The following is a 24,556-nucleotide window of genomic DNA, read 5'->3' as shown; positions in this document are numbered from 1 at the left end:
TTCTACCTCATCTAAAAAACGAAGTGCAGTCCAGTAAATTATTGTTTATAGAAAAGTGGGGGGGGGGGGGGGGGCGAGAAGTATAATTTTTTTATTGGACGCTTAAAATAACTGTAGCTACGACATACTAGGTTGATATCTGACACGTGTCCTGCATACTTCCGCTAGGATCAGCAATGGCAAACGGCTGGGTTGTTTACTTAAAAGGTTTACTTTGATTCAGCTAGAGTCATAATATACCGCTTTGTGTTGTCACAAATAACAGGTTAAATACGACAGAGGTAACCGAGTCTTCATCACACCAAATATCAAGTACAAGAGTCAAGATAAACTGGCTGGAATATGCGGTAACTTCAACGGACAGGACATTGACGATTACGTAAAACGAGATGGTAACACCGCCACAAATGACGGTGACCTTGGTGACGGCTGGGCCAATGAGATGGAATGTTCCGCCCCGCAAGACACTGATTTTGAAAGTGTTTGCTCAGAGCACAAAGACAGAGAAAACTGGGCGAAGAAAGGTATGTTTTGGGTTCTTTATCCTCTCTTACATAAATTCCCCCTTCTGCTTACACGGTGAAAACAAAACTTGTATGTGTGACGAGTAGAAAATGACCCCCCATATAAATTTATTTGATATTTCCGGTTCCGGCGAGCCAGGTTTTCCATATTTGGTGACCATGCGGTTATCACCTAAAATTGAAATCTTTGTAAAGCGAAGAGAAATCGTAGTTGAAATAAACCACGAACGAGTCAAGAGATTTCCAAGTTCTTTATTCGTTTTGCTTCGCTTTGGGACCGATAAACAGCAAGTTTACCGGCGTAACATATGGTATAATATTTGCATCCAAATTTTTTATTTTTTGGGTGGCCACACGTGCCAGTTATATCACGGCAAATCACAACAAAATGATGTCATGCATTTGTTTTAAAAAACGCCACCTTGGAGTTTCAAAAATCGCCAAAATTGATTGTAAGAAGTCAAAAAATAGTATTGAAAAATTAAGATAATGGAAAAAACCCATCAGTAAATTAATACCTGAGCTAAGCAAAATAATGCTAAGCGTGGTATTATTTTTGCTTTCAAATAACGTGAGCAAAAGTGACATACAACAAGTACCCCTTGATACATTCAAGAAAACGTCACGAAGTTTGAAATAAGCATAGATGCTTTCTGCCCTTTCGTCTGCCTAACTATTGTTTTGCTTTGTCAGGATGTAATATGATCAATTCAGACAAGAACTTCACCGCATGCCACAGTGTCGTTCCTCCTGCTCCTTACTACGAGGCCTGCCTCCACGAAACCTGTCTGTGTAGCAAAGGAGGTGACTGCGCATGCTTCTGTTCAGCGGTCGCATCCTACGTAAGAGCATGTAACCAGCACGGAATATCCATCACATGGCGTCGCGAAGGATTTTGTGGTAAGAGCTAAAAATAAGTCAACGTTTTGGCTAACGTAAGCTATTCGTTGTTACTTTTTCAAACTTACTTATCAAAACGTATTAATGGTTTTGACACATTGTTTTATAAACCATCAATTTTATAGACTTAGTTTGCAAAAGTAATGTCCACAATTAATAAATATCTGACCATTAACAATAAATTTAAAATTTAAGATCCAAGGTACGAGGAAAACCGCTAAAAGACAAATCTCATTTATGTTGTTGAGGATAAGAACAATACCAAGAAAACTTGAAAAAACCTGTTGGACCCGAACTAGTGCATAGGGTTTTCATTTTAATTCTTTTTTGTTATTTTGCTTTGTCAAAAGTTTCAGTTCGTATTATTATTGATTACAATGTCTCTTGTCCGAAGAACGCCGCTCCCTCTGTCATGCCGACAACAATTCAAGGCCGCTACCTTATCAAGGAAAAACGTTTTTTACACATATTTTCATTTTATACAACTTACTATGATATATTTTCAGTAATCGCCTTATACTATTGTATCCACTGAGGCTGTAGTCAGACCACTTTAAGCGTAGACGAAGTTTCAATTGTATATAGTCAAAACCGTTTTTATATAAAAAAGAATTGAACATGTTTTTCCCTGGCTACTGATCATCAGTTTTAAATATTGTATCAGTTCTGCGTGAAACGGCTTCATCCAAACCCATGCAAGAACAGGCTAACTAATTGTGACATTTTAACAGAACTCCCATGCTGCCGACCATGTGCCAACAGTGGTGGATACGAGGCAAATATTACTATCCCGACAACTTGTGAGAATACAGGAGGGGACTGTGCCGCTAATGATGAGAGATGCTGCCGTGGTCCCCGTGTGGAGGGTTGCTCCTGCCCACCTGGAACCTACTTCAATGGAAAGAAATGTGTTAACCAGACGAGCGAATGCAACAAAACTTGCACCTCAACTAGCAGTTCGTCTATGTCGAGCACAAGGTTGGTGTAGCACTTGTTATACTTATTACACTTCATCGTACTTTTCTTGTACAAGGCTTTGGCGGCATAGCAGGCGAGTTTGGTCTATACATGGTTTGTATTAAGGGAGAAGCAGTTGAGTCAAAATACCCATGACGGGTCCAAACGAGCCTGATATACCACCGAAGCGCACCAAAAGCGTACAACAAGGTATTTACAGAACCAACATTCGCCCAGGAATTCGACGATATAGGACAGAAGACAATACTTCTGAGCCCGGTTGTTCAAAGCATGATTAAGCTAATCCAGGATTAGCGTGAAATTTGATTTCAATTTTATATAATTTCGTTGAGGTTTTCTGTTAATATTTTCTGTCCCACAGTTTTGACATAGACCAATCTCAAACTTAACAAAATATTAGCTTTGGGAAACCCTTTAAAACAAGAGAAATTAAAATCTTGATCATCTTTTAATCCTGGGTTAGCGTTAATCGTCTTTCGAACAACCCGGCCCTGGTTGGCTAATTCCGAACTTGGGTATGGTTACATACAATTACTGAAGATTGTAAGCGCTCGGTTCTCTTAATACTTATAACAGTGGCACCCAACGGATAATTTCGGCGAATATCTGTTCGGAAGGCCTGTTATCACCTCGGATTTTCTTTAGTAAAATGTCACCTCGAACCTAACCAAAACACCTGTTGTTTCTGGAGAGGTAAAAATGTTGTTTTGGGTACGGAAAAACGCAGGCTACGATTTACAGAAAGGTAACAACAGCTCGCAAAGTCGGATAATGAGATTTTGTTCATGAAAAATTAATACTACTTAAAAATTCAGCTATAGAATTCGAAAAGATTTAACTGCCCTTGCTTACAGAAATATCCCTTAAAAAGGCCCTAGACGATACGGGCAAACAGTACAACGGCATTCAAGACTTTTGAATGAATTCCCTCGTCAGGTGTCCCTGTTATTAGCGTGTTAAACATCCACTGTTGACTAATAATTTGCGACAAAGGTTCGCAGCGTCCATGGTAGTAAATAAGCGTTTAACAATATGCCGTATGCAAATTAACTTCGCATTTTAATGCGAAGCACGAAGAGTGAACATCTCTCAGTTTTTCACCGTGTTACCTCAGGGGATTAAAATAGACTAACAGCAATATATACAAACTTGTGTCGTGTCTGTGAGACATTTGTTTTGCCCTCAGGGTATCTTTCGCAGTTGCCTGCCTTTGGTGTTTTGAAAAATTTTGAAATTTTTTTTCCTGAAAAATCTTAAAATAGAATAATGACTCATATGCTGCTAGATCTCATTACGGCATTAAGTACTTGCAACGATTCTCTGCTTAAGCATTCTATCTTTCGCTTTGTAGGTGTAAGCTTAAAGTGTGTAGCCCAAAACGTTTTCTTGAAGATATATAAGCCTACGGCACTCGACGCCAGTCTAGTTCCCGTATGCTTCAAGCTCTAGGCATTTACTTTTCAAGGTTACTTTTAAATGAAAACAACCAATAATATCATTTTTCTTTCCTTCTATCAGCAGTAGCATTTCAACTTCCAGTACATCATCTATTTCAACAACATCATCAATTTCGTCAAGGTACGGAAAAGTTTGCTGTTTTATATGTAAAATGTAGTGTTTCGATTGTTCCTTAGTTACACTGTTTGCACAAATGTCAGTTTTCTAGCAAGGTGGGTTGGTGTTTTTGCAAAAACTTAAGTGCTCAAAATGGTATTTATATATTAGATAGAGATAAAGTTTAAAGCGAGCTTAGGTATCGGCTTATTAAATTTGTATAGGAAATCGCAAGACCTCGAGTACAATTCGTGAATAATAGATACGAGTGATGCTTTAAAAGTTCCAATATAGGTTTTTCTATTCATCAATTTTTATCAAGTTTCCCAAAGTTTCTCAACAAAATTACGAGCAAAGGTAACGGAATGCCTTATAACTTCTCGGTTCGTTTTCAGACTACTTCAGGTGAACTTCGGAAAACTAATTTAGTCTTCGTGTCAACTTCGGAAACCTTTGCCTCGGAAATCTTTGGCTCATGTAACAAGCGATACAATATAAAGTGCAAAAAATATGTACAGAATTCGTTTGCTTGTCATGTCGTTTTAATCCTCTGTTTCCTTTGTAGTGTGTCAACATCAAGTTCTGTATCGACGTCATCAAGTGTATCAACACCCACTTCAAGCAGGTATATATTGAAGTATAACGATTTTGAGAAAATTTCTAGAATATTAAATCAAAATCAGAATCCAGTAATTTTTTCAGTGTACTGAATTAATGATATGCCAAGTAATGAGAACTGTAATTATAAAAATTTGTTGTCTTTTTATTGCGCTTAGCCATGTCCAAGTCGTGTAATACACAACCGATAAATCCAGTTCACTGTAATATTCATTTTTCTTTCTTTTAGTGTGACCACTTCAAGTTCGGTGTCAACGTCATCGTCAGTGTCCACTTCAAGTTCTGTGTCGACATCATCGTCAGTGTCGACGTCATCGAGTGTGTCAACCTCGTCAAGGTAAAACCAAAACTTACATAGTTAAATTAAACGTTAAGAAAATAAATGTTGGGGATGCAAAAAATTTCAACACGACGGAAAAAACACGTTTGAGAATTCCGGTTCCTGCACGTCATTTTGTAATGATCCCTGTCAACATCAAGCTCTGTGTCGACATCTTCATCAGTATCAACATCATCAAGTGTGTTAACTTCGTCAAGGTAAAGGGGAACATTAAAAGTTACAGTCAACTCTCGTTATGGCGGACACGCTCGGGACGTCGTTTAGTGTCCGTTATAGCGAAAGTCATCTCCAGTCAAACCTCTTTTGCCGGGGATCTAGAAATTTTCAGTAATATCGAGTGTCCACAAAAGCGGGGTGTCCGCAAGACGAGAGTTGACTGTACTTGTTAATTGACGTTTTTCAAATCTGGTTTAAAACGTGTTCATAGAACCCTAACTTGTCCAAAATGGGCTTAAGAATCTTCAACACTCACGTTACATAAGATTAGTGCTCGCCCAACATGATTATCGTGGATAGTGATTAACCTGTTTTATTTTGTTTTGTTTATTGCTAAGACATTTGAGATGTTTTTTTCTAGTATGTTTTTGCGGTTTTTATAAGGAACAATTTATAAATGAAGCACTTTGTTATTAACGATCAACTCTTTTCATGTTTCATTTTAGTGTCTCCACCTCATCGAGTGTTTCTACACCGACAAGGTAATAAAGAATATGACATTTGCCAAGTAGTAGCTGATCTAAACATTACAAAAAGTGGGAAAAACTAATGCCATCTCTTAATAATAGTTGAGCTTAATTTGTGTAATTTCCTTTTCTCAGCATGTCACTAGCTTCTAGTTTTCTTTTATCTTTTTTTCTATTCTTTTCTTTGTTTTCTCTTTTTTTTTTAAATAAACGCATAAACAACGCATTTTATATTCTATAGGTATTATTAAGTTACTGTTAGTATTTGTAATTTGCCGTATTTAGTCTATTGTAGTTATAGCTTATTGTAAGTAGTGTTATGTCTTGTGTTGTATTGTACGTATTATAACTAAATGTCAAAAAAAATAAAAATTACAAAAAAAAAAAGTAGTAGCTGTTGAAAAGACACAAATGAACACATTCTTCTTCTTTCACGGTTAATTGTTGCTTGTATATAATTCGTGTAGTAAACAGCTTGATAAATTGTTGTTTGGTGAATTAAAGCATTTAAAGTTATCACCGTCGTCAGTAACACTCACTATCTTTGCTTTTAGCCACACGGAATCAACATCATCGTCATCGTCATCGTCGTCAGCCTCGACGTCATCAAGTGTGTCAACTTCGTCAAGGTAATTGAAAAAGTGTTTCTTAACGGGTTTTGTATATTCAACAAAATTACGAGCGTATTAATTTTCCGAATACTATGAATCAGGACCATTCGAACGGAATGCCTTATAACTTCTCGGTTCGTCTTCAGACTACTTCTGCTAAACTTTGGAAACCTAATTTAGTCTTCGTGTCAACTTCGGGTATCTTTCCCTCGGAAATCTTTGGCTCATGTAGTACGCGATCAATTTTGTTCTACAGTATAAAATGCAATAAAATTACGTTTAGAATTCGTTTGCTTGTCATGTCATTTTGATCCTCCGCTTTCTTTGTAGTGTGTCGACATCAAGTTCTGTTTCAACCTCATCGTCGGTATCGACGTCATCAAGTGTGTCCACACCCACTTCAAGCAGGTATTGAAGAATAAAGTTTTTGAGAAAATTTCCAGAATGCCAAATTACAATCAGTACCATTAATTTTATTCAGTGTACTACAATTGATGAAATGCCATGTAATTATTACTATTTAATATACAATCTTCGTTCACTGTCCAAAATCCACGCGCGCAATTGGTTAAAATAGATCACGTGATTTTGCTTTACCTGTCGTCAGCAAACTCAGACAGTGCAGTATTGACAATAATGCACGAAAATCGTGCATTATTGAAGGTGTCTTCAGCTTCAAAGCTTGTAGAAGTGGAAGAAAAGTATATTCCTCAAATTATCAACGATCCAATACCAAACAAAATCGAAGAGGATAACAACTTGAAGCGCTTTCATGTTCAAAGGTAAACTGCAGCTCAATAAATACATTTTTGTGTGCGATTGACTTGCTTGTAGTTGCTTGATTGTGAAAGCCATCGACTTGCATTGAACAAGCTTCTCGCTGACTGTATTTATGAACGACCACAGCTGATGAACGATTTTATGAACCATTTTAAGTTTTATTTCTGTACGGCTAATTTGTGATTTTTATATTATTGATGTAATCCCGTTTAATTATGTACTACTACACTTCTTATTTTTAAACATTAAGTTTGTTGTTTGAAGTTCGTTAAGTCGATGATCGCTTGCAGTTCGATGCAGTGTACTCAGATTGTATATTAAAAGGGTTAGAGTCTGTTCGTTCGTGTTTTGTTGACAAATACACGCACTTGCTGGCCTCACAATGAACTCAAAATTTTCAATACTGCACTCGGCTACGCCTCGTGCAGTATTGAAAATTTCTCGTTCATTGTGCTGCCAGCGCGTGCGTGTATTTGTCAACAAAACACTCACAACAGTCTCTAACCCATAAATATTAGGTAATTATTGATCTGTGTGGTGTTAGTGTATCAACACCAACATCTTCGTCAGTAACAACATACTCAAGTATTTCAACGCGGTCGCCGTCAAGGTATTAAAGAATATGACATTTTCTAACTCCAAAGTAACAGTTCAAAGACGTAAATTCACAATTTTCAAGTTCGAGTTCAAACGAAAGATCATCAAAATCGCAAACATATTGGATTCCCACACGACAGTCATGTAAAACAGTATATTGTAAGCATTTTTCAATGTTTTTGTTTTCGCTTTTGGTTTCACTATGGACGTCAGTATCGACTTTTCGTATTTTTTTTTCTAATTTCTTTTTTTACACCAGTTTGCTAATATAATCAACTGGATCCAATACAATACACAACTTACAATACACCACTTACTATAAATCACTTACAGTACGTAACTTACAATAAACTTGTTACAATACCCTACTTACAATGAATTACTTACAATACACTATATTACATACTAACGATACAATCCTACTTTCAATGCTCTTCTGATTAACTTTGTTACTACTTATCGACTTGTGCATCAACGCTCTCGCCACTGAACACAGTTTTGCAAAATATCGAGGGGTATAATATCACGTAAAACCTTAAGGAACTTGCACTTGTCTCTTGCTTCACGTTCTAGAATTGAGCTGGACAAATTGCATGAAAAAGTTTCAATCAGTATTATTATTATTAATAATATAATAAACTGATACTTTTTGCTTTTAGTACAAAGTTTAGTTGTACTACAACGATTTCTACGACGACTTCGTCGTCAGTCTCCACAACTTCGTCTAGTATGTCAACACCAACAACGACAAGGTATTAAAACCACATTTTCCCACAAATCAAATGTCAAATGTTTTATGGAAGAATCAAAAAATGGATTTCGCTGATATTATCATAACAAACCGGTATCCTATCCTATTCTTACCCTATCTAATCCTATCCAATCCTATCCTATCCTATCCTAACCCTACCTAACTTAACTAACGTAACATAACCTTACTTTACGTAACGTGACCTAACGTAACGTACAATAACGCAACGCAACGTGGCAAAACGTAACTTAAGATAACATGCCGTACCTATTGTAACATAACAGAGCATAACAGCAAAACATTTATTTAAGAAGCAGACAACTTAAAAATTAAAAGGAAAGAAGGAGGTGGACCAAATAACGTTTAACTAAAAGTTAAATAAAGGTTAAATGAAGATAAAATTTCAACTACGATAACTATGTTAAAAATCTAACTTTGCAAAACAGATATACAATATATACGATTTCATTATTAAGAAATAGTTACGAACATAATACATATTAAGAAAGCGCTTATGGGGGGGGGGGGGGGGCTTAAAATGCTGTAAATCATTGCATACCTAATTTTTTTAAATTACCGGTCAAATGACAATAACTTAAAAAAGTACGTCAAAGCGATTTTTAACCTCTTCGTGCCATTTATTTACAAAATATAACTAAATTTATTGCACACTCTGATTGAAGGTAGGTTAAATTTAAAATTTATTCAAGCCTGTACAAAACAAAATAATTGGCTAAAAATTAGGTAGAAAAAAGGATTGCTTTTTCTCGATCCCAGAAAAAAGGGCTTAAGAAGCTTTAACACTCACGTTACATAAGTTTAGTGCACGTTCAAAATGATTATAAATGATGGAAATAAACCATTTTTTTTCTTTTTGTTTATTGCTAAAGCCCCTTAAGATCTTTTTTCCCAGAATGTTTTTCAGATCGTTATAAGAAGGAATTTATAAATGGAGAACTATGTTTTTAACGATCAATTTTTTTCATGTTTCGTTTTAGTATCACCACATCATCGAGTGTTTCTACACCGACAAGGTAAAGGAGAACATGACATTTGCCAACTATATAGTAACTGCGGCTGCAGAGACGCAACTAAACACATTTTTTCTCCTTTCACGGCTTATGGTTACTTGTATTCCGTGTAGTAAACAACTGCATAAATTGCTGTGTGGTTAATGAAACATTTCAAGTTATTATCGTCTTCAGTAATAATCACTATCTTTGCTTCTAGCTACACGGAATCATCATCGTCGTCAGCTTCGACGTCATCGAGTGTGTCAACTTCGTCGAGGTAATAAATAGTCTGGTATATGACGGTTGGATAAAAGAAATTAAAGAATACATACATCGCATTTGTTTCATTTTCTTCAAGTAAATACCTTTGATATCTGAACTACAGATCTAGTAAATGGAGAAAATCTATCTTCAGGAATGGCTATCATTGTAAACCCATAAACATGTTTAACTACATGTACAATTAAGTTTCATATATATTTTTACAACACATCACTATTTTTAATAGTCATAGTTTTTGTCGCGTAAGTTTCTCGACGTCAAGTTTTGTGTCAACACCATCCTCAATATCGACTTGGGCATCAACGCTTACGTCATTGAAAAGAATTGCAGAATATCGAGGCGTTAGATATCAAGCATCATGACGTCGAAGGAAAGTCTTAAGAACTTTTGTTTGTCTAAATAAAAAAAAAACATTCTGCACAGAAATCAAAAGTAATTTCTTTCATCTAATACCGGAAGGCATCATAATTTTCATATGTATAGATTAAGTAAGGCAAACCAATTTGAAATACAAAAGTTGCTTTTAAAAACACATACCGTACTTTAGTTAAAATTGATAATCAATCTTGTTTTCTCCTAGCCTGTCCACTTCAAGTTCTGCGTCGTCATCGTCATCGTCGTCGGTGTCAACGTCATCAAGTGTGTCAACATCTTCAAGGTAATAGCGGATGGAGTTTAACAAAATATATATTTTAATTTTTTTTTAATTTTTTTCTTTTCATAGATATCAGTGATGATCTTATATTTAATCAAATTTTCACTGGCGATAAGAACTTATTTAAATAAAGGTGCAATGTTTTTAACAATCAGTCGTTTTTATCTTTCGTTTAGTGTCTCTACCTCATCGAGTGTTTCTACACCGACAAGGTAATAGGGAATATGACATTTGCCAACTGTATAGTAGCTGTTGCAACACCTTTTTTTCTCCTTTCACGGTTAATTGTTGCTTGTAATTCGTCTAGAAAACAGCTGATTAAATTACTGTGTGGTAATTAAATCATTAAAAAAAATCACCGTCAACAGTAATACTCACTTTCTTTGCTTCTAGCTACACTGAAACAACATCGTCGTCAGCTTCGACGTCATCAAGTCTGTCAACGTCGTCAAGGTAATAAAAAATACGTATAGCGCATTTGTTTGTTGAATTTTAACTCTTACTATAAATACTATAGCTTTGGTATATGAAATGCAGATCTAGTAGATGGAGAAAGTCTAGCTTCAGGAATGATTATCATTTGGATGGTTATCATTCTTACGTAAAACGTTTTTTAGATTATCATAAGAAAGAATTCCATAATAAAGTACAATGTTTTTAACAATTAATTCTTTCCATTTTCGTTTTAGTGTTTCCACCTCATCGAGTGTTTCTACACCGACCAGGTAATAGAGAATATGACATTTGTCAACCATATAGTAGCTGCTGTAAAGACGTAAATGAAGACTTCTTTTTCTCCTTTCACGGTTAATCGCTGCGTGTAGATTGTCTAGTAAAGAGATAGATAAATTGCTGTGTGATAAATTTAATCATTAAAAAATTATCAACGTCGTGCCTAAAGTTGATACTATCACTTTCTTTGCTTTTAGCTACACGGAAACAACATCGTCGTCAGCCTCGACGTCATCAAGTCTGTCAACGTCGTCAAGGTAATAACAAATGTGGTTTATAAAGGTTGGATAAAAGTAATAAAAGAATACATGCATCTATTTAATTTGATTCCTAGGTAAATACCTTTGATATCTGAACTACAGATCTAGTAAATGGAGAAAATCTATCTTCAGGAATGGCTATCATTGTAAACCCATAAACATGTTTAAATACATTTACAATTCTTTTTCACATAAATTTTTACAACACATCACTATTACTAATAGTCATAGTTTTTGTCGCGTAAGTTTCTCGACGTCAAGTTTTGTGTTTACACCATCCTCAATATGGACGCCATTGTCGACTTGTGCATCAACGCTAACGTCATTGAACAGAGTTTCGCAGAATACTAAGGCGTTGAATATTAAGCATCATGACGTTAAAGGAAAGTCTTAAGAACTTTTATTAGTCTGAATATAAAAGAAAAAACATTCTGCAAAGCATTTAAAACTAAATTACTCTTAATCTAATACCGGAAGGCACCAGAATTTTCATATGTATAGAGCGCCCTGGTATAGATTAAGTAAGGCAAACCAATTTGAAATACAAAAGTTGCTTTTAAAAACAAATACCGTACTTTATTTAAAGTTGATAATCAATCTTCTTTTTCTCCTAGCCTGTCCACTTCAAGTTCTGCGTCGTCATCGTCGTCGGTGTCAACGTCATCAAGTGTGTCAACATCTTCAAGGTAATAGCGGATGGAGTTTAACAAAATATATTTTTTATTTTTTTCAATTTTATTTCTTTCTATAGATATCAGTGATGATTTTATGTTTATCAAATTTACAAAAGAACTAGTTTCAAAACAGGTGCAATGTTTTTAACAATCAATCGGTTTTTTTTTTCTTTCGTTTTAGTGTCTCCACCTCATCGAGTGTTTCTACACCGACAAGGTAATAGAGAATATGACATTTGCCAAGTGTACACATTTTTTCTCCTTTCACGCTTTATTGTTGTCTGTACTTCGTGTAGTAAACAGCTGGATAAATTGTTGTGTGGTAAATTAAATCATTTAAAAGTTATCACCTCGTAAGTAATAATCACTATCTTTGCCTCTAGCTACACGGAATCAACATCATCGCCATCGTCATCGTCATCAGCCTCGACGTCATCGAGTGTGTCAACGTCGTCAAGGTAATAGACATAACACTTGTTTAAATGAATTAAGTACCTTGTTTCCTTTTTGCTAAAGACGTTTGCGATGTTCATCGTTAAAAAGAGTGCATCATATGTTTACATGTGATCCATATACGTTACCTTTCGTCTCTAGCGTGTCAACATCAAGTTCTGCTTCAACATCATCCTCGGCATCGACGTCATCGAGTGTGTCAACACCCACTTCGACTAGTGTGTCCACGCCAACTTCCACAAGGTAAAATTACTTTTTTTAGTTCTTTTTTTATACCTCCCATGCAATCATGTCGTAAAAGGCTTCCCATCGATGATGCTAAATTAATCATTACAAATTTGTACCATGTTATGTTTCTATACAATGTTATATGTATTATAATCTCTTTTAGTGTGTCCACTTCAAGTTCTGTGTCGACATCTTCGTCAGTGTCAACGTCATCGAGTGTGTCAACTTCGTCAAGGTATTTTTAACGTTGGCCTTAAGAACTAAAGATAAACAAATATCTTGTTTAGTTTCCTGACCACATAATGTCAGTTAAACTGTAAATAACCTTAAGTTCTTGTTACTTTTTTCTTTTTGTTGAAGGAAAATAATTGAGATATGCTGTCTGATAATATTCGTTTGATCCGCATTTTAGCGTCTCTACATCGAGTTCTGCGTCGACATCCTCGTCAGTATCGACTTCATCGAGTGTTTCAACACCCACTTCGACTAGTGTGTCCACGCCAACTTCGTCAAGGTAATGTCGAGTATATTGAAGTTCTTTGCATCGTATTGGTAGGTTGTTTTGTTATATTACTTGTGGGTGAAATATATTTTTCTTTTATAGTAAGCTTACCATGAACACACGACTACATTACGTCTGCCAAAAGTAAAATAATGGATAGTTGTTCATAACTACAGAAATACGATAATAATTAATCTTGTTTGCTTCAGTGTGTCCACTTCAAGTTCTGTGTCGACATCGTCGTCAGTATCAACGTCATCAAGCGTGTCGACATCATCATCTTCGGTGTCAACATCATCAAGGTAATTTTATAGAACATGGTTGTTTAAGGAATGCTTCATCGCGTCTGTTTAAAGTAATTGTAAGTCACCCCCTAGTAAAGTAAGTGACCCCCTAAAGAAAGGAAAAATATATCTAGAATTCATTTGTAGTGTGTCAACATATGTCACAACAACAACATCAAAGTCGACGTCATCGAGTGTGTCAACCTCGTCAAGGTAATTGAATAAAAATGTTTCTTCTGTCATCATAAAGTTCTGGAACTAATGAAAGCCCTATTTAAGAAATAAACGACCTTCTAGAATTTATCTGCATGTTATGTCGTAATGATAATCCGTTTCGTTTCTAGCGCGTCAACATCAAGTTCTGTGTCGACATCGTCGTCAGCATCAACGTCATCAAGTGTGTCCACGTCAAGTTCTGTGTCGACATCATCGTCAGTATCAAGTGCATCAAGTTCTTCAAGGTATGGAACTCCCCATGATTCGTATTATATAAAGCGTTTGCACATTCGTTTCCATTTAGTACCACATTTGGAAAATAACGAGAAAAAATTATGTAGCTGTTTAACAAACCTTAATAAGATGGTAAAATATGTTAGAATGAATATTTGAGAAAAAGTGTTTTTTCTTATTCATCAAATCTTGTCTGGTCGAAGTAGGCTTCAACAAAGTAAAGGCATTTTACAAGAAGCCTCAACACCCATCTAATCGATCAATTTACGTTTGCAGTATAAAGTTTAGAACTCGTTTGCTTGTCAGGTCATATTGATTTTCCGTTTCCTTTGTAGTGTGTCAACATCAAGTTCTGCTTCAACCTCGTCATCGGTATCGACACCCACTTCGACTAGTGTGTCTACACCAACTTCGAGCAGGTACTGAAGCAGGTTGTATTTCAGAAAGTTTCCAGAACGCTTAAACACAAAATACGCATGCTCTTTGCTGATAAAGCTGAACAAATTGTTTTAAACAAACACTTCGTGTTTAGCGTGCTATATTTTGACAAGAAATACATTTTATATGCACTTTATTATAATTATCGACATATCTCCTTATAGTGTGTCCACTTCAAGTTCTGTGTCAACATCGTCGTCAGTATCAACGTCATCAAGTGTGTCAACTTCGTCCAGGTAAAGCGGAATAAACTGTTTACCTGATGTCTTGGAAATTAGATTAAAAAGAAAAGTGCAAGAAAAATAAAACGTATCGCATCTGTTTGTCAACTGTTAATGACCTTTCGTTTTGTTTTTTAGTGTGTCGACATCAAGTTCTGCTTCAACATCGTCGTCGGCATCGACGTCATCAAGTGTGTCAACACCCACCTCAACTAGTGTGTCCACGCCAACTTCGAGCAGGTATTAGAGAATATTGTAGGTCACATTCAGTTTGGTTTCCTCGTACACTTTCCTGGAATGTTTTTTAGGGATGAAGCTGACTTTTTTTGTAAAGATACGCGAAAGTATTATCCTGAAATAGTCTGTTGATTTGGTTATAATCGATGTGTTTTCCTTTTAGTGTGTCCACTTCAAGTTCTGTGTCAACATCATCGTCAGTATCAACGTCATCAAGTGTGTCCACTTCAAGTTCTGTGTCGACATCATCGTCAGTTTCCACGTCATCGAGTGTGTCGACTTCGTCAAGGTAATTAATGTGTTTAAAAGCAAGAAGCTTGTGGGGCTGTGAAACAAACATAACATGTTAAGAATCCCAACTGGCAGGAGACTTACTAGTTGGCTATTTAAAAAGCGTGAAAGATTTAAATTTGGGAGCAGCAAACACAAATCTATTACAGGTTCAGCGCCATTACCACTAGACCCCGCTGCCTCCCTTACCTCCCTGGCACTTCCCTGGTGTTACGCCACTAATATTAAATTCAGTTGCAAATTGAGTTTAAATTTTACAACATTACCAGCACCAGAAAAAAACTCCGTTAGGAACTCAGTTTATAACATCCGGGTACCTGCTACATTATAAAGAACAAGGAACTAATTAAGACGTTTTAGAATTCTTCTGCTTGTAACGTAACGATCTTTGCTTTCGTTTCCAGCGTGTCGACCTCAAGTTCTGTTTCAACATCATCGTCGGTATCGACGTCATCAAGTGCGTCAACCTCGTCAAGGTAAATAAAAACATTGCAGTTTAACTTACGTTTTTGCAAACTGTAAAAAAATTGTTAAAAACGGAAAGCTTTGGAGAATTTTTTTATTATTCGTCAAAGCTTTTCGATCCAACTTAGCTTTTAAAAGTGAAGACTTGGGACGCTCAAAGCTTCGTCAATCACCTCCCTGTAAGATCAGTACACATGTTATATTATGAAGTACAAAGAAAAAACCGCGCATTAGAATTCGTCTGCATGTCACGTGCTCATGCTCTTTCGTTTCGTTCCTAGTGTGTCGACATCAAGTTCTGCTTCAACATCATCGTCAGTATCGACGTCATCAAGTGTTTCGACGCCGACTTCAACTAGTGTTTCAACACCAACTTCGTCAAGGTACTTGAGAATATTATAGTTCACATTCAGCTTTCTTAATTTAAAACGCCAACTTCGTCATGGTAATGTCGAGTATATTGAAGTTCTTTGCATCGTATTGGTAGGTTGTTTTGTTATATTACTTGTGGGTGAAATATATTTTTCTTTTATAGTAAGCTTACCATGAACACACGACTACATTACGTCTGTCATTAAAACACCCACAATCCCAAAGAAAGTAAAATAATGGATAGTTGTTCATAACTACAGAAATACGATAATAATTAATCTTGTTTGCTTCAGTGTGTCCACTTCAAGTTCTGTGTCGACATCGTCGTCAGTATCAACGTCATCAAGCGTGTCGACATCATCATCTTCGGTGTCAACATCATCAAGGTAATTTTATAGAACATGGTTGTTTAAGGAATGCTTCATCGCGTCTGTTTAAAGTAATTGTAAGTCACCCCCTAGTGAAGTAAGTGACCCCCTAAAGAAAGGAAAAATATATCTAGAATTCATTTGTGTAGTGTGTCAACATATGTCACAACAACAACATCAAAGTCGACGTCATCGAGTGTGTCAACCTCGTCAAGGTAATTGAATAAAAATGTTTCTTCTGTCATCATAAAGTTCTGGAACTAATGAAAGCCCTATTTAAGAAATAAACGACCTTCTAGAATTTATCTGCATGTTATGTCGTAATGATAATCCGTTTCGTTTCTAGCGCGTCAACATCAAGTTCTGTGTCGACATCGTCGTCAGCATCAACGTCATCAAGTGTGTCCACGTCAAGTTCTGTGTCGACATCATCGTCAGTATCCAAAAGTGCATCAAGTTCTTCAAGGTATGGAACTCCCCATGATTCGTATTATATAAAGCGTTTGCACATTCGTTTCCATTTAGTACCACATTTGGAAAATAACGAGAAAAAATTATGTAGCTGTTTAACAAACCTTAATAAGATGGTAAAATATGTTAGAATGAATATTTGAGAAAAAGTGTTTTTTCTTATTCATCAAATCTTGTCTGGTCGAAGTAGGCTTCAACAAAGTAAAGGCATTTTACAAGAAGCCTCAACACCCATCTAATCGATCAATTTACGTTTGCAGTATAAAGTTTAGAACTCGTTTGCTTGTCAGGTCATATTGATTTTCCGTTTCCTTTGTAGTGTGTCAACATCAAGTTCTGCTTCAACCTCGTCATCGGTATCGACACCCACTTCGACTAGTGTGTCTACACCAACTTCGAGCAGGTACTGAAGCAGGTTGTATTTCAGAAAGTTTCCAGAACGCTTAAACACAAAATACGCATGCTCTTTGCTGATAAAGCTGAACAAATTGTTTTAAACAAACACTTCGTGTTTAGCGTGCTATATTTTGACAATAGATACATATCATGTATGCTTTATCATAACTTTGGACATATTGCCTTTCTAGTGTGTCCACGTCAAGTTCTGTGTCGACATCGTCGTCAGTGGCAACGTCATCGAGTGTGTCCACTTCGTCCAGGTAAAGGGGAAAAACTTTTACCTGATGTTTTGCAATTTAGATTAAAAAGAAACCTGCAAGAAAACTAAGACGTCTCGCATCTGTATATCACCTGTTAATGATCTTTCGTTCCGCCTTTCAGTGTGTCAACATCAAGTTCTGCTTCAACATCGTCGTCGGCATCGACGTCATCGAGTGTGTCAACACCCACTTCGACTAGTGTGTCCACGCCAACTTCGACAAGGTATTAGAGAATACCCCCCCCCCCCCACCCCCACCACCCAAAAAACAAAAAAACAAAAACAAATTCTACTATTGTAGTTCACATTCAGATTGGTTACCTCAAAAGCTTTCCTGGAATTTTTTCTTTATGGATGAAGTTGAAATTTGCTTGTAAAGAATATGCGAAAATATTACCCTTAAATAGTCTGTTGATTTAGTTATAATCGATGTGTTTTCCTTTCAGTGTGTCAACTTCAAGTTCCGTGTCGACATCATCGTCAGTATCGACGTCATCAAGTGTGTCCACTTCAAGTTCTGTGTCGACGTCATCGTCAGTTTCCACGTCATCGAGTGTGTCTACTTCGTCAAGGTAAACAAAAGCATCGTTTTTAAAGTAGCCTTTTACAACCTTGGATAAAAGTAAAAAAGGTTTTTAATGGCCTTTCCTTAGATATTTTAATGATCCTGATGTGACATGACTTGATGTTGACACACTAAGAATAACAACATTCTTGTTAAAACAAGGGTACCATCCGATACCTGCTACATTATTAAGAACCAGAAACTGAATACAAAATTTTTGAATTCAATTCTTCTGCTTGTCACGTATTAATCTTTCGTACCGTTTCTAGCGTGTCGACTTCAAGTTCTGTTTCAACATCATCGTCGGCATCGACGTCATCCAGTGCGTCAACTTCATCAAGGTAAATGAAAACATCGCAGTTTAACTGAGGTTTTGCAAACTGTTAAAAAAAAAAATGGAAAGCTTTGGAGAATTTTTTATTATTTGTCAAAGCTTGCCTATCCAACTTAGCTTTTAAAAGTGAAGACTTGGGACGCTCAAAGCTTCGACAATCACCTCCGTGTAAGATCAGTACAAATTTTATATTATAAATTACAAAGAAAAAACTGTCCATTAGAATTCGTCTGCATGTCACGTGCTAATGCTCTTTCGTTTTGTTTCTAGCGTGTCGACATCAAGTTCTGCTTCAACATCATCGTCAGTATCGACGTCATCAAGTGTTTCGACGCCAACTTCAACCAGTGTATCAACACCAACTTCGTCAAGGTACTTGAGAATATTAAAGTTCACATTCAGCTTTCTAAATTTGAAATTTATGCCTATTTAAAGCACATCACGGATGAAGCTGAAGAAAATGTAATAATAAATAATAAAAAGTATTTTTATAGCGCCAAAATCCACTAATTGCTCATGGCGCTTTACAATGAAAAAATGTATGAGACTGAGGGCGCTGTCCATTTGTCAGAACTGGCCGACCAGACCCGGCAGAATTGTTAGTCAGATTTGTCCTGTCAAATCAGTCAATACATAAATATTATACATTGTTATGGTGGATTTGTGGAAAAATATCAAAACTACCGACCTACTCTCCCGCCGGAGAGTTCTAACAAATGAAAAGCGCTCTAAATAGCCTGGTGTAAAAGATTTGCCCAAGTAAACGCCTTTTAAGAATATAAGTTAATAATCGATCTGTTTTTCGTCTAGTGTCTCCACTTCAAGTTCAGTGTCAACATCATCATCAGTGTCAACATCATCGAGTATTTCAACGTCCTCAAGGTAAGAAACCTTGGCGTATAATAGCTTAGATTTAAAATAGCATTAATTGTATGGTCAGGGTAGTATTAACTTTTATGGTGAGACGGGACTTTTGTATTATACTTCTTGAAGAAGGTTAGGCGTGAATGGGTGTGACTTAAAAATTCTTCATGGCAACGTCAAGTGATGTACGGATAGCATTACTAATTATATCACAATTAGACACGTGTCAACAATGATGTCGTCCGTTAATAAACAATCATTTGTTTTTCAGTGTATCCACATCATCTTCTGTATCTTCATCGTCGAGTTTCTCTTCAAGATTAAGGTAATATAATTAGATTATGCTTCTTGTAAAAACTTAAACTTTTAAATTTTTAAATTTTTAATATTAGGATTAGTTGCTTTAATATTTTTATTCTATATTTATATTAGCATCTCTTTTTAAATTCTATTTTTAATGATTTTAATGTAATAGTAATGTAATTAATTTTATTGTAAATAGTCGTGCGTTTTTAACACGAGCCCCTGGCTCGGGAGATTGGGCAACCACTCCCAACGTTACCGACTTTAAATAAAATACCTATACCTATAATAATTTTGCTTTAAGACTAAAATATACAAGTTGTCGCGTTGCTCAAATAAATGTCTGCCTGGCATTAAAATAATATCATATACACACCAACACACCAGATTAACGTCTTCAATTGGTAAACATATCGAACAACACGGGATCGAGCATTTGATTGCGACGATCTTTTAACCTTGAAAATGATGTTTTATATATCGAAACGTCGATTCATTAATTTTTCTTGTAAAGTGCTTTAACAAGCAACTCATCATTCGATAAACTAACTTAATTATATGTACGAATTTAAATTTAAAATTTATCAAAACGTTCTAGTAAAAATGATGTTATTAGTGTCTTTTAGAAAAAAATATGTGGAAAAATGGTCTATTATGTAATCTACGCGCATAAAAAAGGTTAAAACGAGGTTATGGGCAGGGCTACCAACCTCATTCCTGGGGACCCTGAGGGTTGCCAGAGCAAATGGGCTTAAACAATCAATTTTTTTCCTCGCAAATATCTTTTTTTCTTTATCAATCGGCTTTGTGAAGGACTAGCACCCCATCCATGGCCCCCCCAAAGCCAAGGTAGTATGTTGTTTTGTTTCTGTTTTGTGAAATGTAAATAACATTGCTATTTTTTGGTTAGAGGCCCATTTTCACCTGCTTCATGTGTTATTGTTTTGAAGTGACAATCTTCCCCAGGGTACGATCTTGTGTAATGCAGGCAACACAGGAGTATTTGAACATCACATTACCTTGTCCATATTTCTGGTCGAGATATATTGTTCATAATATATTGGTCATTTGAGTATGGTGCCATCATTATAATTATATGAAGGAAAAAAGGTCTTTATTCAAGCCTAGTGGCCCATTAGGTTGGAGCTCATCCTGGTTTCAGTAGCATGAAGCAACTAGGAGCATTTCTACCGCCCCCACCATTTATACTCCTAAATGGAGAGAGGCGCAATGAGAGTAGTAAAGTAAAGTGTTTTGCCCAAGAACACAATGCAGTGTCCTGGTGAGGGCTCAAGCCTGTACCACTCGACCACTTGATCCGGAGTCCAGCGCACTAACCATTAAGCCACTGCACCTCCCAATGCTATCATATGAGACCTGAGGCTTTCTTGTCAGTAAACAGTCTGTAGATCAGGCCTTTGGATCAACAACTCAAACGTTGAATGAAATTAGAATGAAGGCAAATAAGAGCTCCGTTTGATAATTTGCTAAAGGCACTATTGAATGAATGAATGACTTTGTTTAAGTGTCAATGGTATTTAGCTTAAAAAAACTAACTGGGAGCACTATTAAAAAAAAACATTAAAATATATCTTAGCTACATAAAAGAAAAATTATTTACAATTAAGTTCGAGAAATCTTAGTATATAGAAAAATAAATACGGAAATAAATAAAAAAGGAGAATAAAATGTAAACTTAAAAATATTACTAACATTGTTAAATGAAAAATGTAAAATTTATAGCGGGGCTAGCAGCATATGTCAACATTTGTCACACTTATCTATTAGGAGTGTTAGGTCTTTGCTCTTAATACTGTTTTTAAAACTCTTAATATTTGGTTTCTCCCTATCGCTATATTCTAAATTTGTTCCAAAGATTGGGCCCAATATATCGTTAAGAATGTTTTCCAAAATGTACTGTGCGAAAAAACTAAAACTAAAATAAGTGTTCCTCAAATTATATCGTTTCGGGGCTGTGTTAATAAATATTTTACTTTATACATGGGAATGGCGATGTTTTTTAACCATTTTTGGATTAGACATGCTCTTTTTTTAGTAGGTCTCCGATTTGCATTAAAAGACTGCCCTGAGTGCGCTCTGTCGTATTATTATCCAACACCGCAAAAACCAGTTGATGGCAATTAGCTTCAACAAAACACCCGGTTTACTAAATATCATTTCCCTGGCGAGTTGATCGTTGAAATTTGTTATTGTTTTAATAAATGCTTCAATCTGTCAACTGACTCGAAATCTGAACAAGAAAGCTCATTCCACGATAGAACGAACGTTATCAAGAAATGGGAGAACTTAAAGCTCGATCTGTTGTTTGTGACAAACAACCACGAAATTTCACTGAATGCGGCTTAGACCATACCCTTATTTGTTCAAATTTTTAAGCATCTCCAATATGTAATTCTTTACTGTACGTTTTGAGAGAACGAAAGGGAGATGGATGCCTTATTGAATTTTTGCAAGTTTAAGAGGAAATCCGCAAGGACTTCGAGTAGTTATTGGACAAAATTATGTACCAAAACTATTCACACCTGATTGCAAGCTTTTGTGATACTGCTTCAAATATCTTATCGAAAGAAATCTTTTCTAACAACACCAAACATCGAAAACAAATTTCGAAGTTCCGCTGAATTCCACTGAATCGCTTAAGGCGAATTTCCAAAATGGCTTCACGTGAGATTTTGCCTATACCTTGTGAACTTTGAAATTCATTTTCTCATAAGAAATTGTTGTTGGTGTTATCACGGATAATTACCTACATCTTTACCTTTTATTAAGGGTAGGAAATAACGCAATAGGATTTAAATTATTCTGGTACTTGATTTTTGTCCAACTTTAATAAATATTACTCGACTTGACAGGTGTACATAATACTGCACCTGGTCGACAATCTGACGCCGCACAATTTTCTGCCTTAGAAAGAAATGACACTTTCCAAAGCTTAAACAGATTTGTGGGATGGAAAGTGATTGTATTGTTGCCATAACAGGCTGAAAGGGCTTGAGAGAAAAAAAAGACCTATAAAAAAGAGATACCATACAGTTTATTTCAAAAAATAAGCAATCGTAAAGCAATAATCCTGAAAAAATATCCATTTCTCCCTTAAACCTTTAGGACAACCACAAGTCGCGCACCTCAGACGGTTACAAAGATTTCAACAAGATTCACTTCTTTGTCCACGTTTAAACCAACGACACCAAGTGTTATTACGTTGACAACCAGGTAGGTAACTCGTCAACGTTTTCTTACTAGCTATAGCCGAGATCACGAATATGCAATTTTTACCCTTTGTTTTTGTTTCCTACATAAAAGGGAATCAATTTTTATGAGTGAAAAGTTGTAAGAATGAATGTTATAACGCTGACTTAATAGAATTACTTAAAACAACCCCCCCATCATCATCATCATCGTCATCATCATCATCATCATAACTTTTATTTACACACGATAGGGCCGGTTTAAAGCACAATGCTTGTGGGGTCGTGTATTATACTAAATAATTTGTTTGTTCCATTTCGTTTTTTGAAAACATTTTATTGAAAGCTTTTACTATCGTTTTTAGTAGCGTTCGACTAGAACACTAATGCATATGCGAAAATCTGATTGGTTGATCCACTAGTACACTATTAGGCGTTATCTCTCAACACTTAATTTTCTCCGAGTCTGATTGGTTTTAAGTTGATCACGTGACGCGGTAGTGTTAATCCGTGGAGAGACACTATTAGCCCATAGTGCCCCTCTGAGGAAAAAAACGGATAGATACTACTAGTCTGTGAACCAAGCGTCGCAATTTGTTTTAAAACATGGTCTTGTTTCGTTTGTTACATTTTAGCCTATCATCCTAAAAAATAAATAATAATGCAAGATGCTCGTTTTTGAATTTTGCGCGCGGAGGAAAATTTAGTGGTGACCAATAACGTCGATAGAGTGTTTTTGTCTCAGAACTATCTGTCTAATGGTTGCCCTTGATGAAAATTTGATGTTGTTTTAACTAGCATATTAGCCCTGGAAGCTTCTCTTTTTGTGCTAATATTTGTTTTAAGAACATCAAATTTCCGCGGAGCCAATATCTAAATACGTTATACTTTGTATTGTGTAAACAATTGGAAATCGTTCAATTGGACGTACTTCAGTGACAATTATACTGAAGCAATTATGTTATTTGTTCTCAAATCTAGGAGATGATAGTTAATCCCTGAGATGATGATACCTAACAGAAATGTAGAGCTCATAATTTAATCGTTAAATACATTTTCATAAAAAAAATACACGAAAAATTTTCTTTTTGTATATCCAGTTCTAGTTCATCATCGTCAGTGTCGTCGTCAAGCGTGACAACTTCGTCAAGGTAATGAAGGAGATTTCTTAATTCAATGTATTGGTAATTTATTTTTCCAATAACGTTAAAACTGCAAGTATTGTAATTGATTGTAATTGAAAGCGCATTTTATTTGCAACATACGCGTAAGGCCGTCCTATTTTTTCTTTTCAATTTTCTTATTGTTTTCGAGCTAAAAAACAAAAAATTCCAACTAGGAAATGCGTCGTCCACACACGTATGTTGCAAATAAATACGCCCTAAGTAATGAATTTTTTCATTTCCTTTTTACATCTTATCTTATAACCGTTGCAAATAACCATTTGAAGTGACTTCTGCAATGTAAGTGATGTGCTACTGTATGCGTTAATAATGGATCACCACTGAAAAAATGCATACATTAAAAGTTGCGATGGTGTTTCATGTTGTTTGTTGACAACATTTCGTCTCTTGACCTAATAATAAAATATATAGTTATTTAAGTCTATCATTTTATAATTTTTCATTAAAATACACACACCTTCTTTCAGCGTGTCCACTTCAAGTTCGGTGTCAACGTCATCGTCAGTCTCGACGTCATCAAGTGTGTCAACTTCCTCAAGGTAATATGAACATTTTTGTTTAAAGAATATTTATTCCACAAAATAGATAATTGAAATGTTTACCTGCAAATTTATACACATACAATTTTTTTAGTCTTCTCTCCCTGCATTTTTGTTACTATAATTAAGTTGTATTGGCTCTTGGGGGAGCCAATAACAGTTATGCGA

General features: G+C 35.8%; 1 protein-coding gene across 1 annotated transcript in view; it reads left to right on the top strand.

Moving 5' to 3' along the window:
- LOC144630139 (uncharacterized) overlaps positions 1 to 24,556 on the top strand; it is a 96,383-nt gene that overhangs the window by 20,226 nt on the left and 51,601 nt on the right. The window contains exons 15-50 of the mRNA XM_078488432.1: positions 266 to 524; positions 1,218 to 1,424; positions 2,156 to 2,402; positions 3,921 to 3,980; positions 4,522 to 4,581; positions 4,804 to 4,911; positions 5,577 to 5,612; positions 6,152 to 6,226; positions 6,539 to 6,616; positions 8,245 to 8,337; positions 9,335 to 9,370; positions 9,567 to 9,626; positions 10,212 to 10,289; positions 10,463 to 10,498; positions 10,680 to 10,739; positions 10,976 to 11,011; positions 11,216 to 11,275; positions 11,893 to 11,964; positions 12,134 to 12,169; positions 12,336 to 12,410; positions 12,547 to 12,648; positions 12,797 to 12,868; positions 13,046 to 13,147; positions 13,345 to 13,437; positions 13,764 to 13,880; positions 14,205 to 14,288; positions 14,472 to 14,543; positions 14,667 to 14,768; positions 14,929 to 15,054; positions 15,461 to 15,532; positions 15,803 to 15,904; positions 19,100 to 19,171; positions 19,425 to 19,478; positions 22,583 to 22,690; positions 23,766 to 23,816; positions 24,317 to 24,388. Coding sequence (XP_078344558.1) covers positions 266 to 524; positions 1,218 to 1,424; positions 2,156 to 2,402; positions 3,921 to 3,980; positions 4,522 to 4,581; positions 4,804 to 4,911; positions 5,577 to 5,612; positions 6,152 to 6,226; positions 6,539 to 6,616; positions 8,245 to 8,337; positions 9,335 to 9,370; positions 9,567 to 9,626; positions 10,212 to 10,289; positions 10,463 to 10,498; positions 10,680 to 10,739; positions 10,976 to 11,011; positions 11,216 to 11,275; positions 11,893 to 11,964; positions 12,134 to 12,169; positions 12,336 to 12,410; positions 12,547 to 12,648; positions 12,797 to 12,868; positions 13,046 to 13,147; positions 13,345 to 13,437; positions 13,764 to 13,880; positions 14,205 to 14,288; positions 14,472 to 14,543; positions 14,667 to 14,768; positions 14,929 to 15,054; positions 15,461 to 15,532; positions 15,803 to 15,904; positions 19,100 to 19,171; positions 19,425 to 19,478; positions 22,583 to 22,690; positions 23,766 to 23,816; positions 24,317 to 24,388 — 3,173 coding nt within the window. The remainder of the gene's footprint in view (positions 1 to 265; positions 525 to 1,217; positions 1,425 to 2,155; positions 2,403 to 3,920; positions 3,981 to 4,521; positions 4,582 to 4,803; positions 4,912 to 5,576; positions 5,613 to 6,151; positions 6,227 to 6,538; positions 6,617 to 8,244; positions 8,338 to 9,334; positions 9,371 to 9,566; positions 9,627 to 10,211; positions 10,290 to 10,462; positions 10,499 to 10,679; positions 10,740 to 10,975; positions 11,012 to 11,215; positions 11,276 to 11,892; positions 11,965 to 12,133; positions 12,170 to 12,335; positions 12,411 to 12,546; positions 12,649 to 12,796; positions 12,869 to 13,045; positions 13,148 to 13,344; positions 13,438 to 13,763; positions 13,881 to 14,204; positions 14,289 to 14,471; positions 14,544 to 14,666; positions 14,769 to 14,928; positions 15,055 to 15,460; positions 15,533 to 15,802; positions 15,905 to 19,099; positions 19,172 to 19,424; positions 19,479 to 22,582; positions 22,691 to 23,765; positions 23,817 to 24,316; positions 24,389 to 24,556) is intronic.

Source organism: Oculina patagonica, chromosome 11, assembly GCF_052425735.1.
Source record: "Oculina patagonica isolate OP01 chromosome 11, crgOcupat, whole genome shotgun sequence".
NCBI lineage: Eukaryota > Metazoa > Cnidaria > Anthozoa > Scleractinia > Oculinidae > Oculina > Oculina patagonica.
The sequence above is the reverse complement of the archived record's forward strand: the minus strand, read 5'-3'. Positions and strand labels throughout refer to the sequence as shown.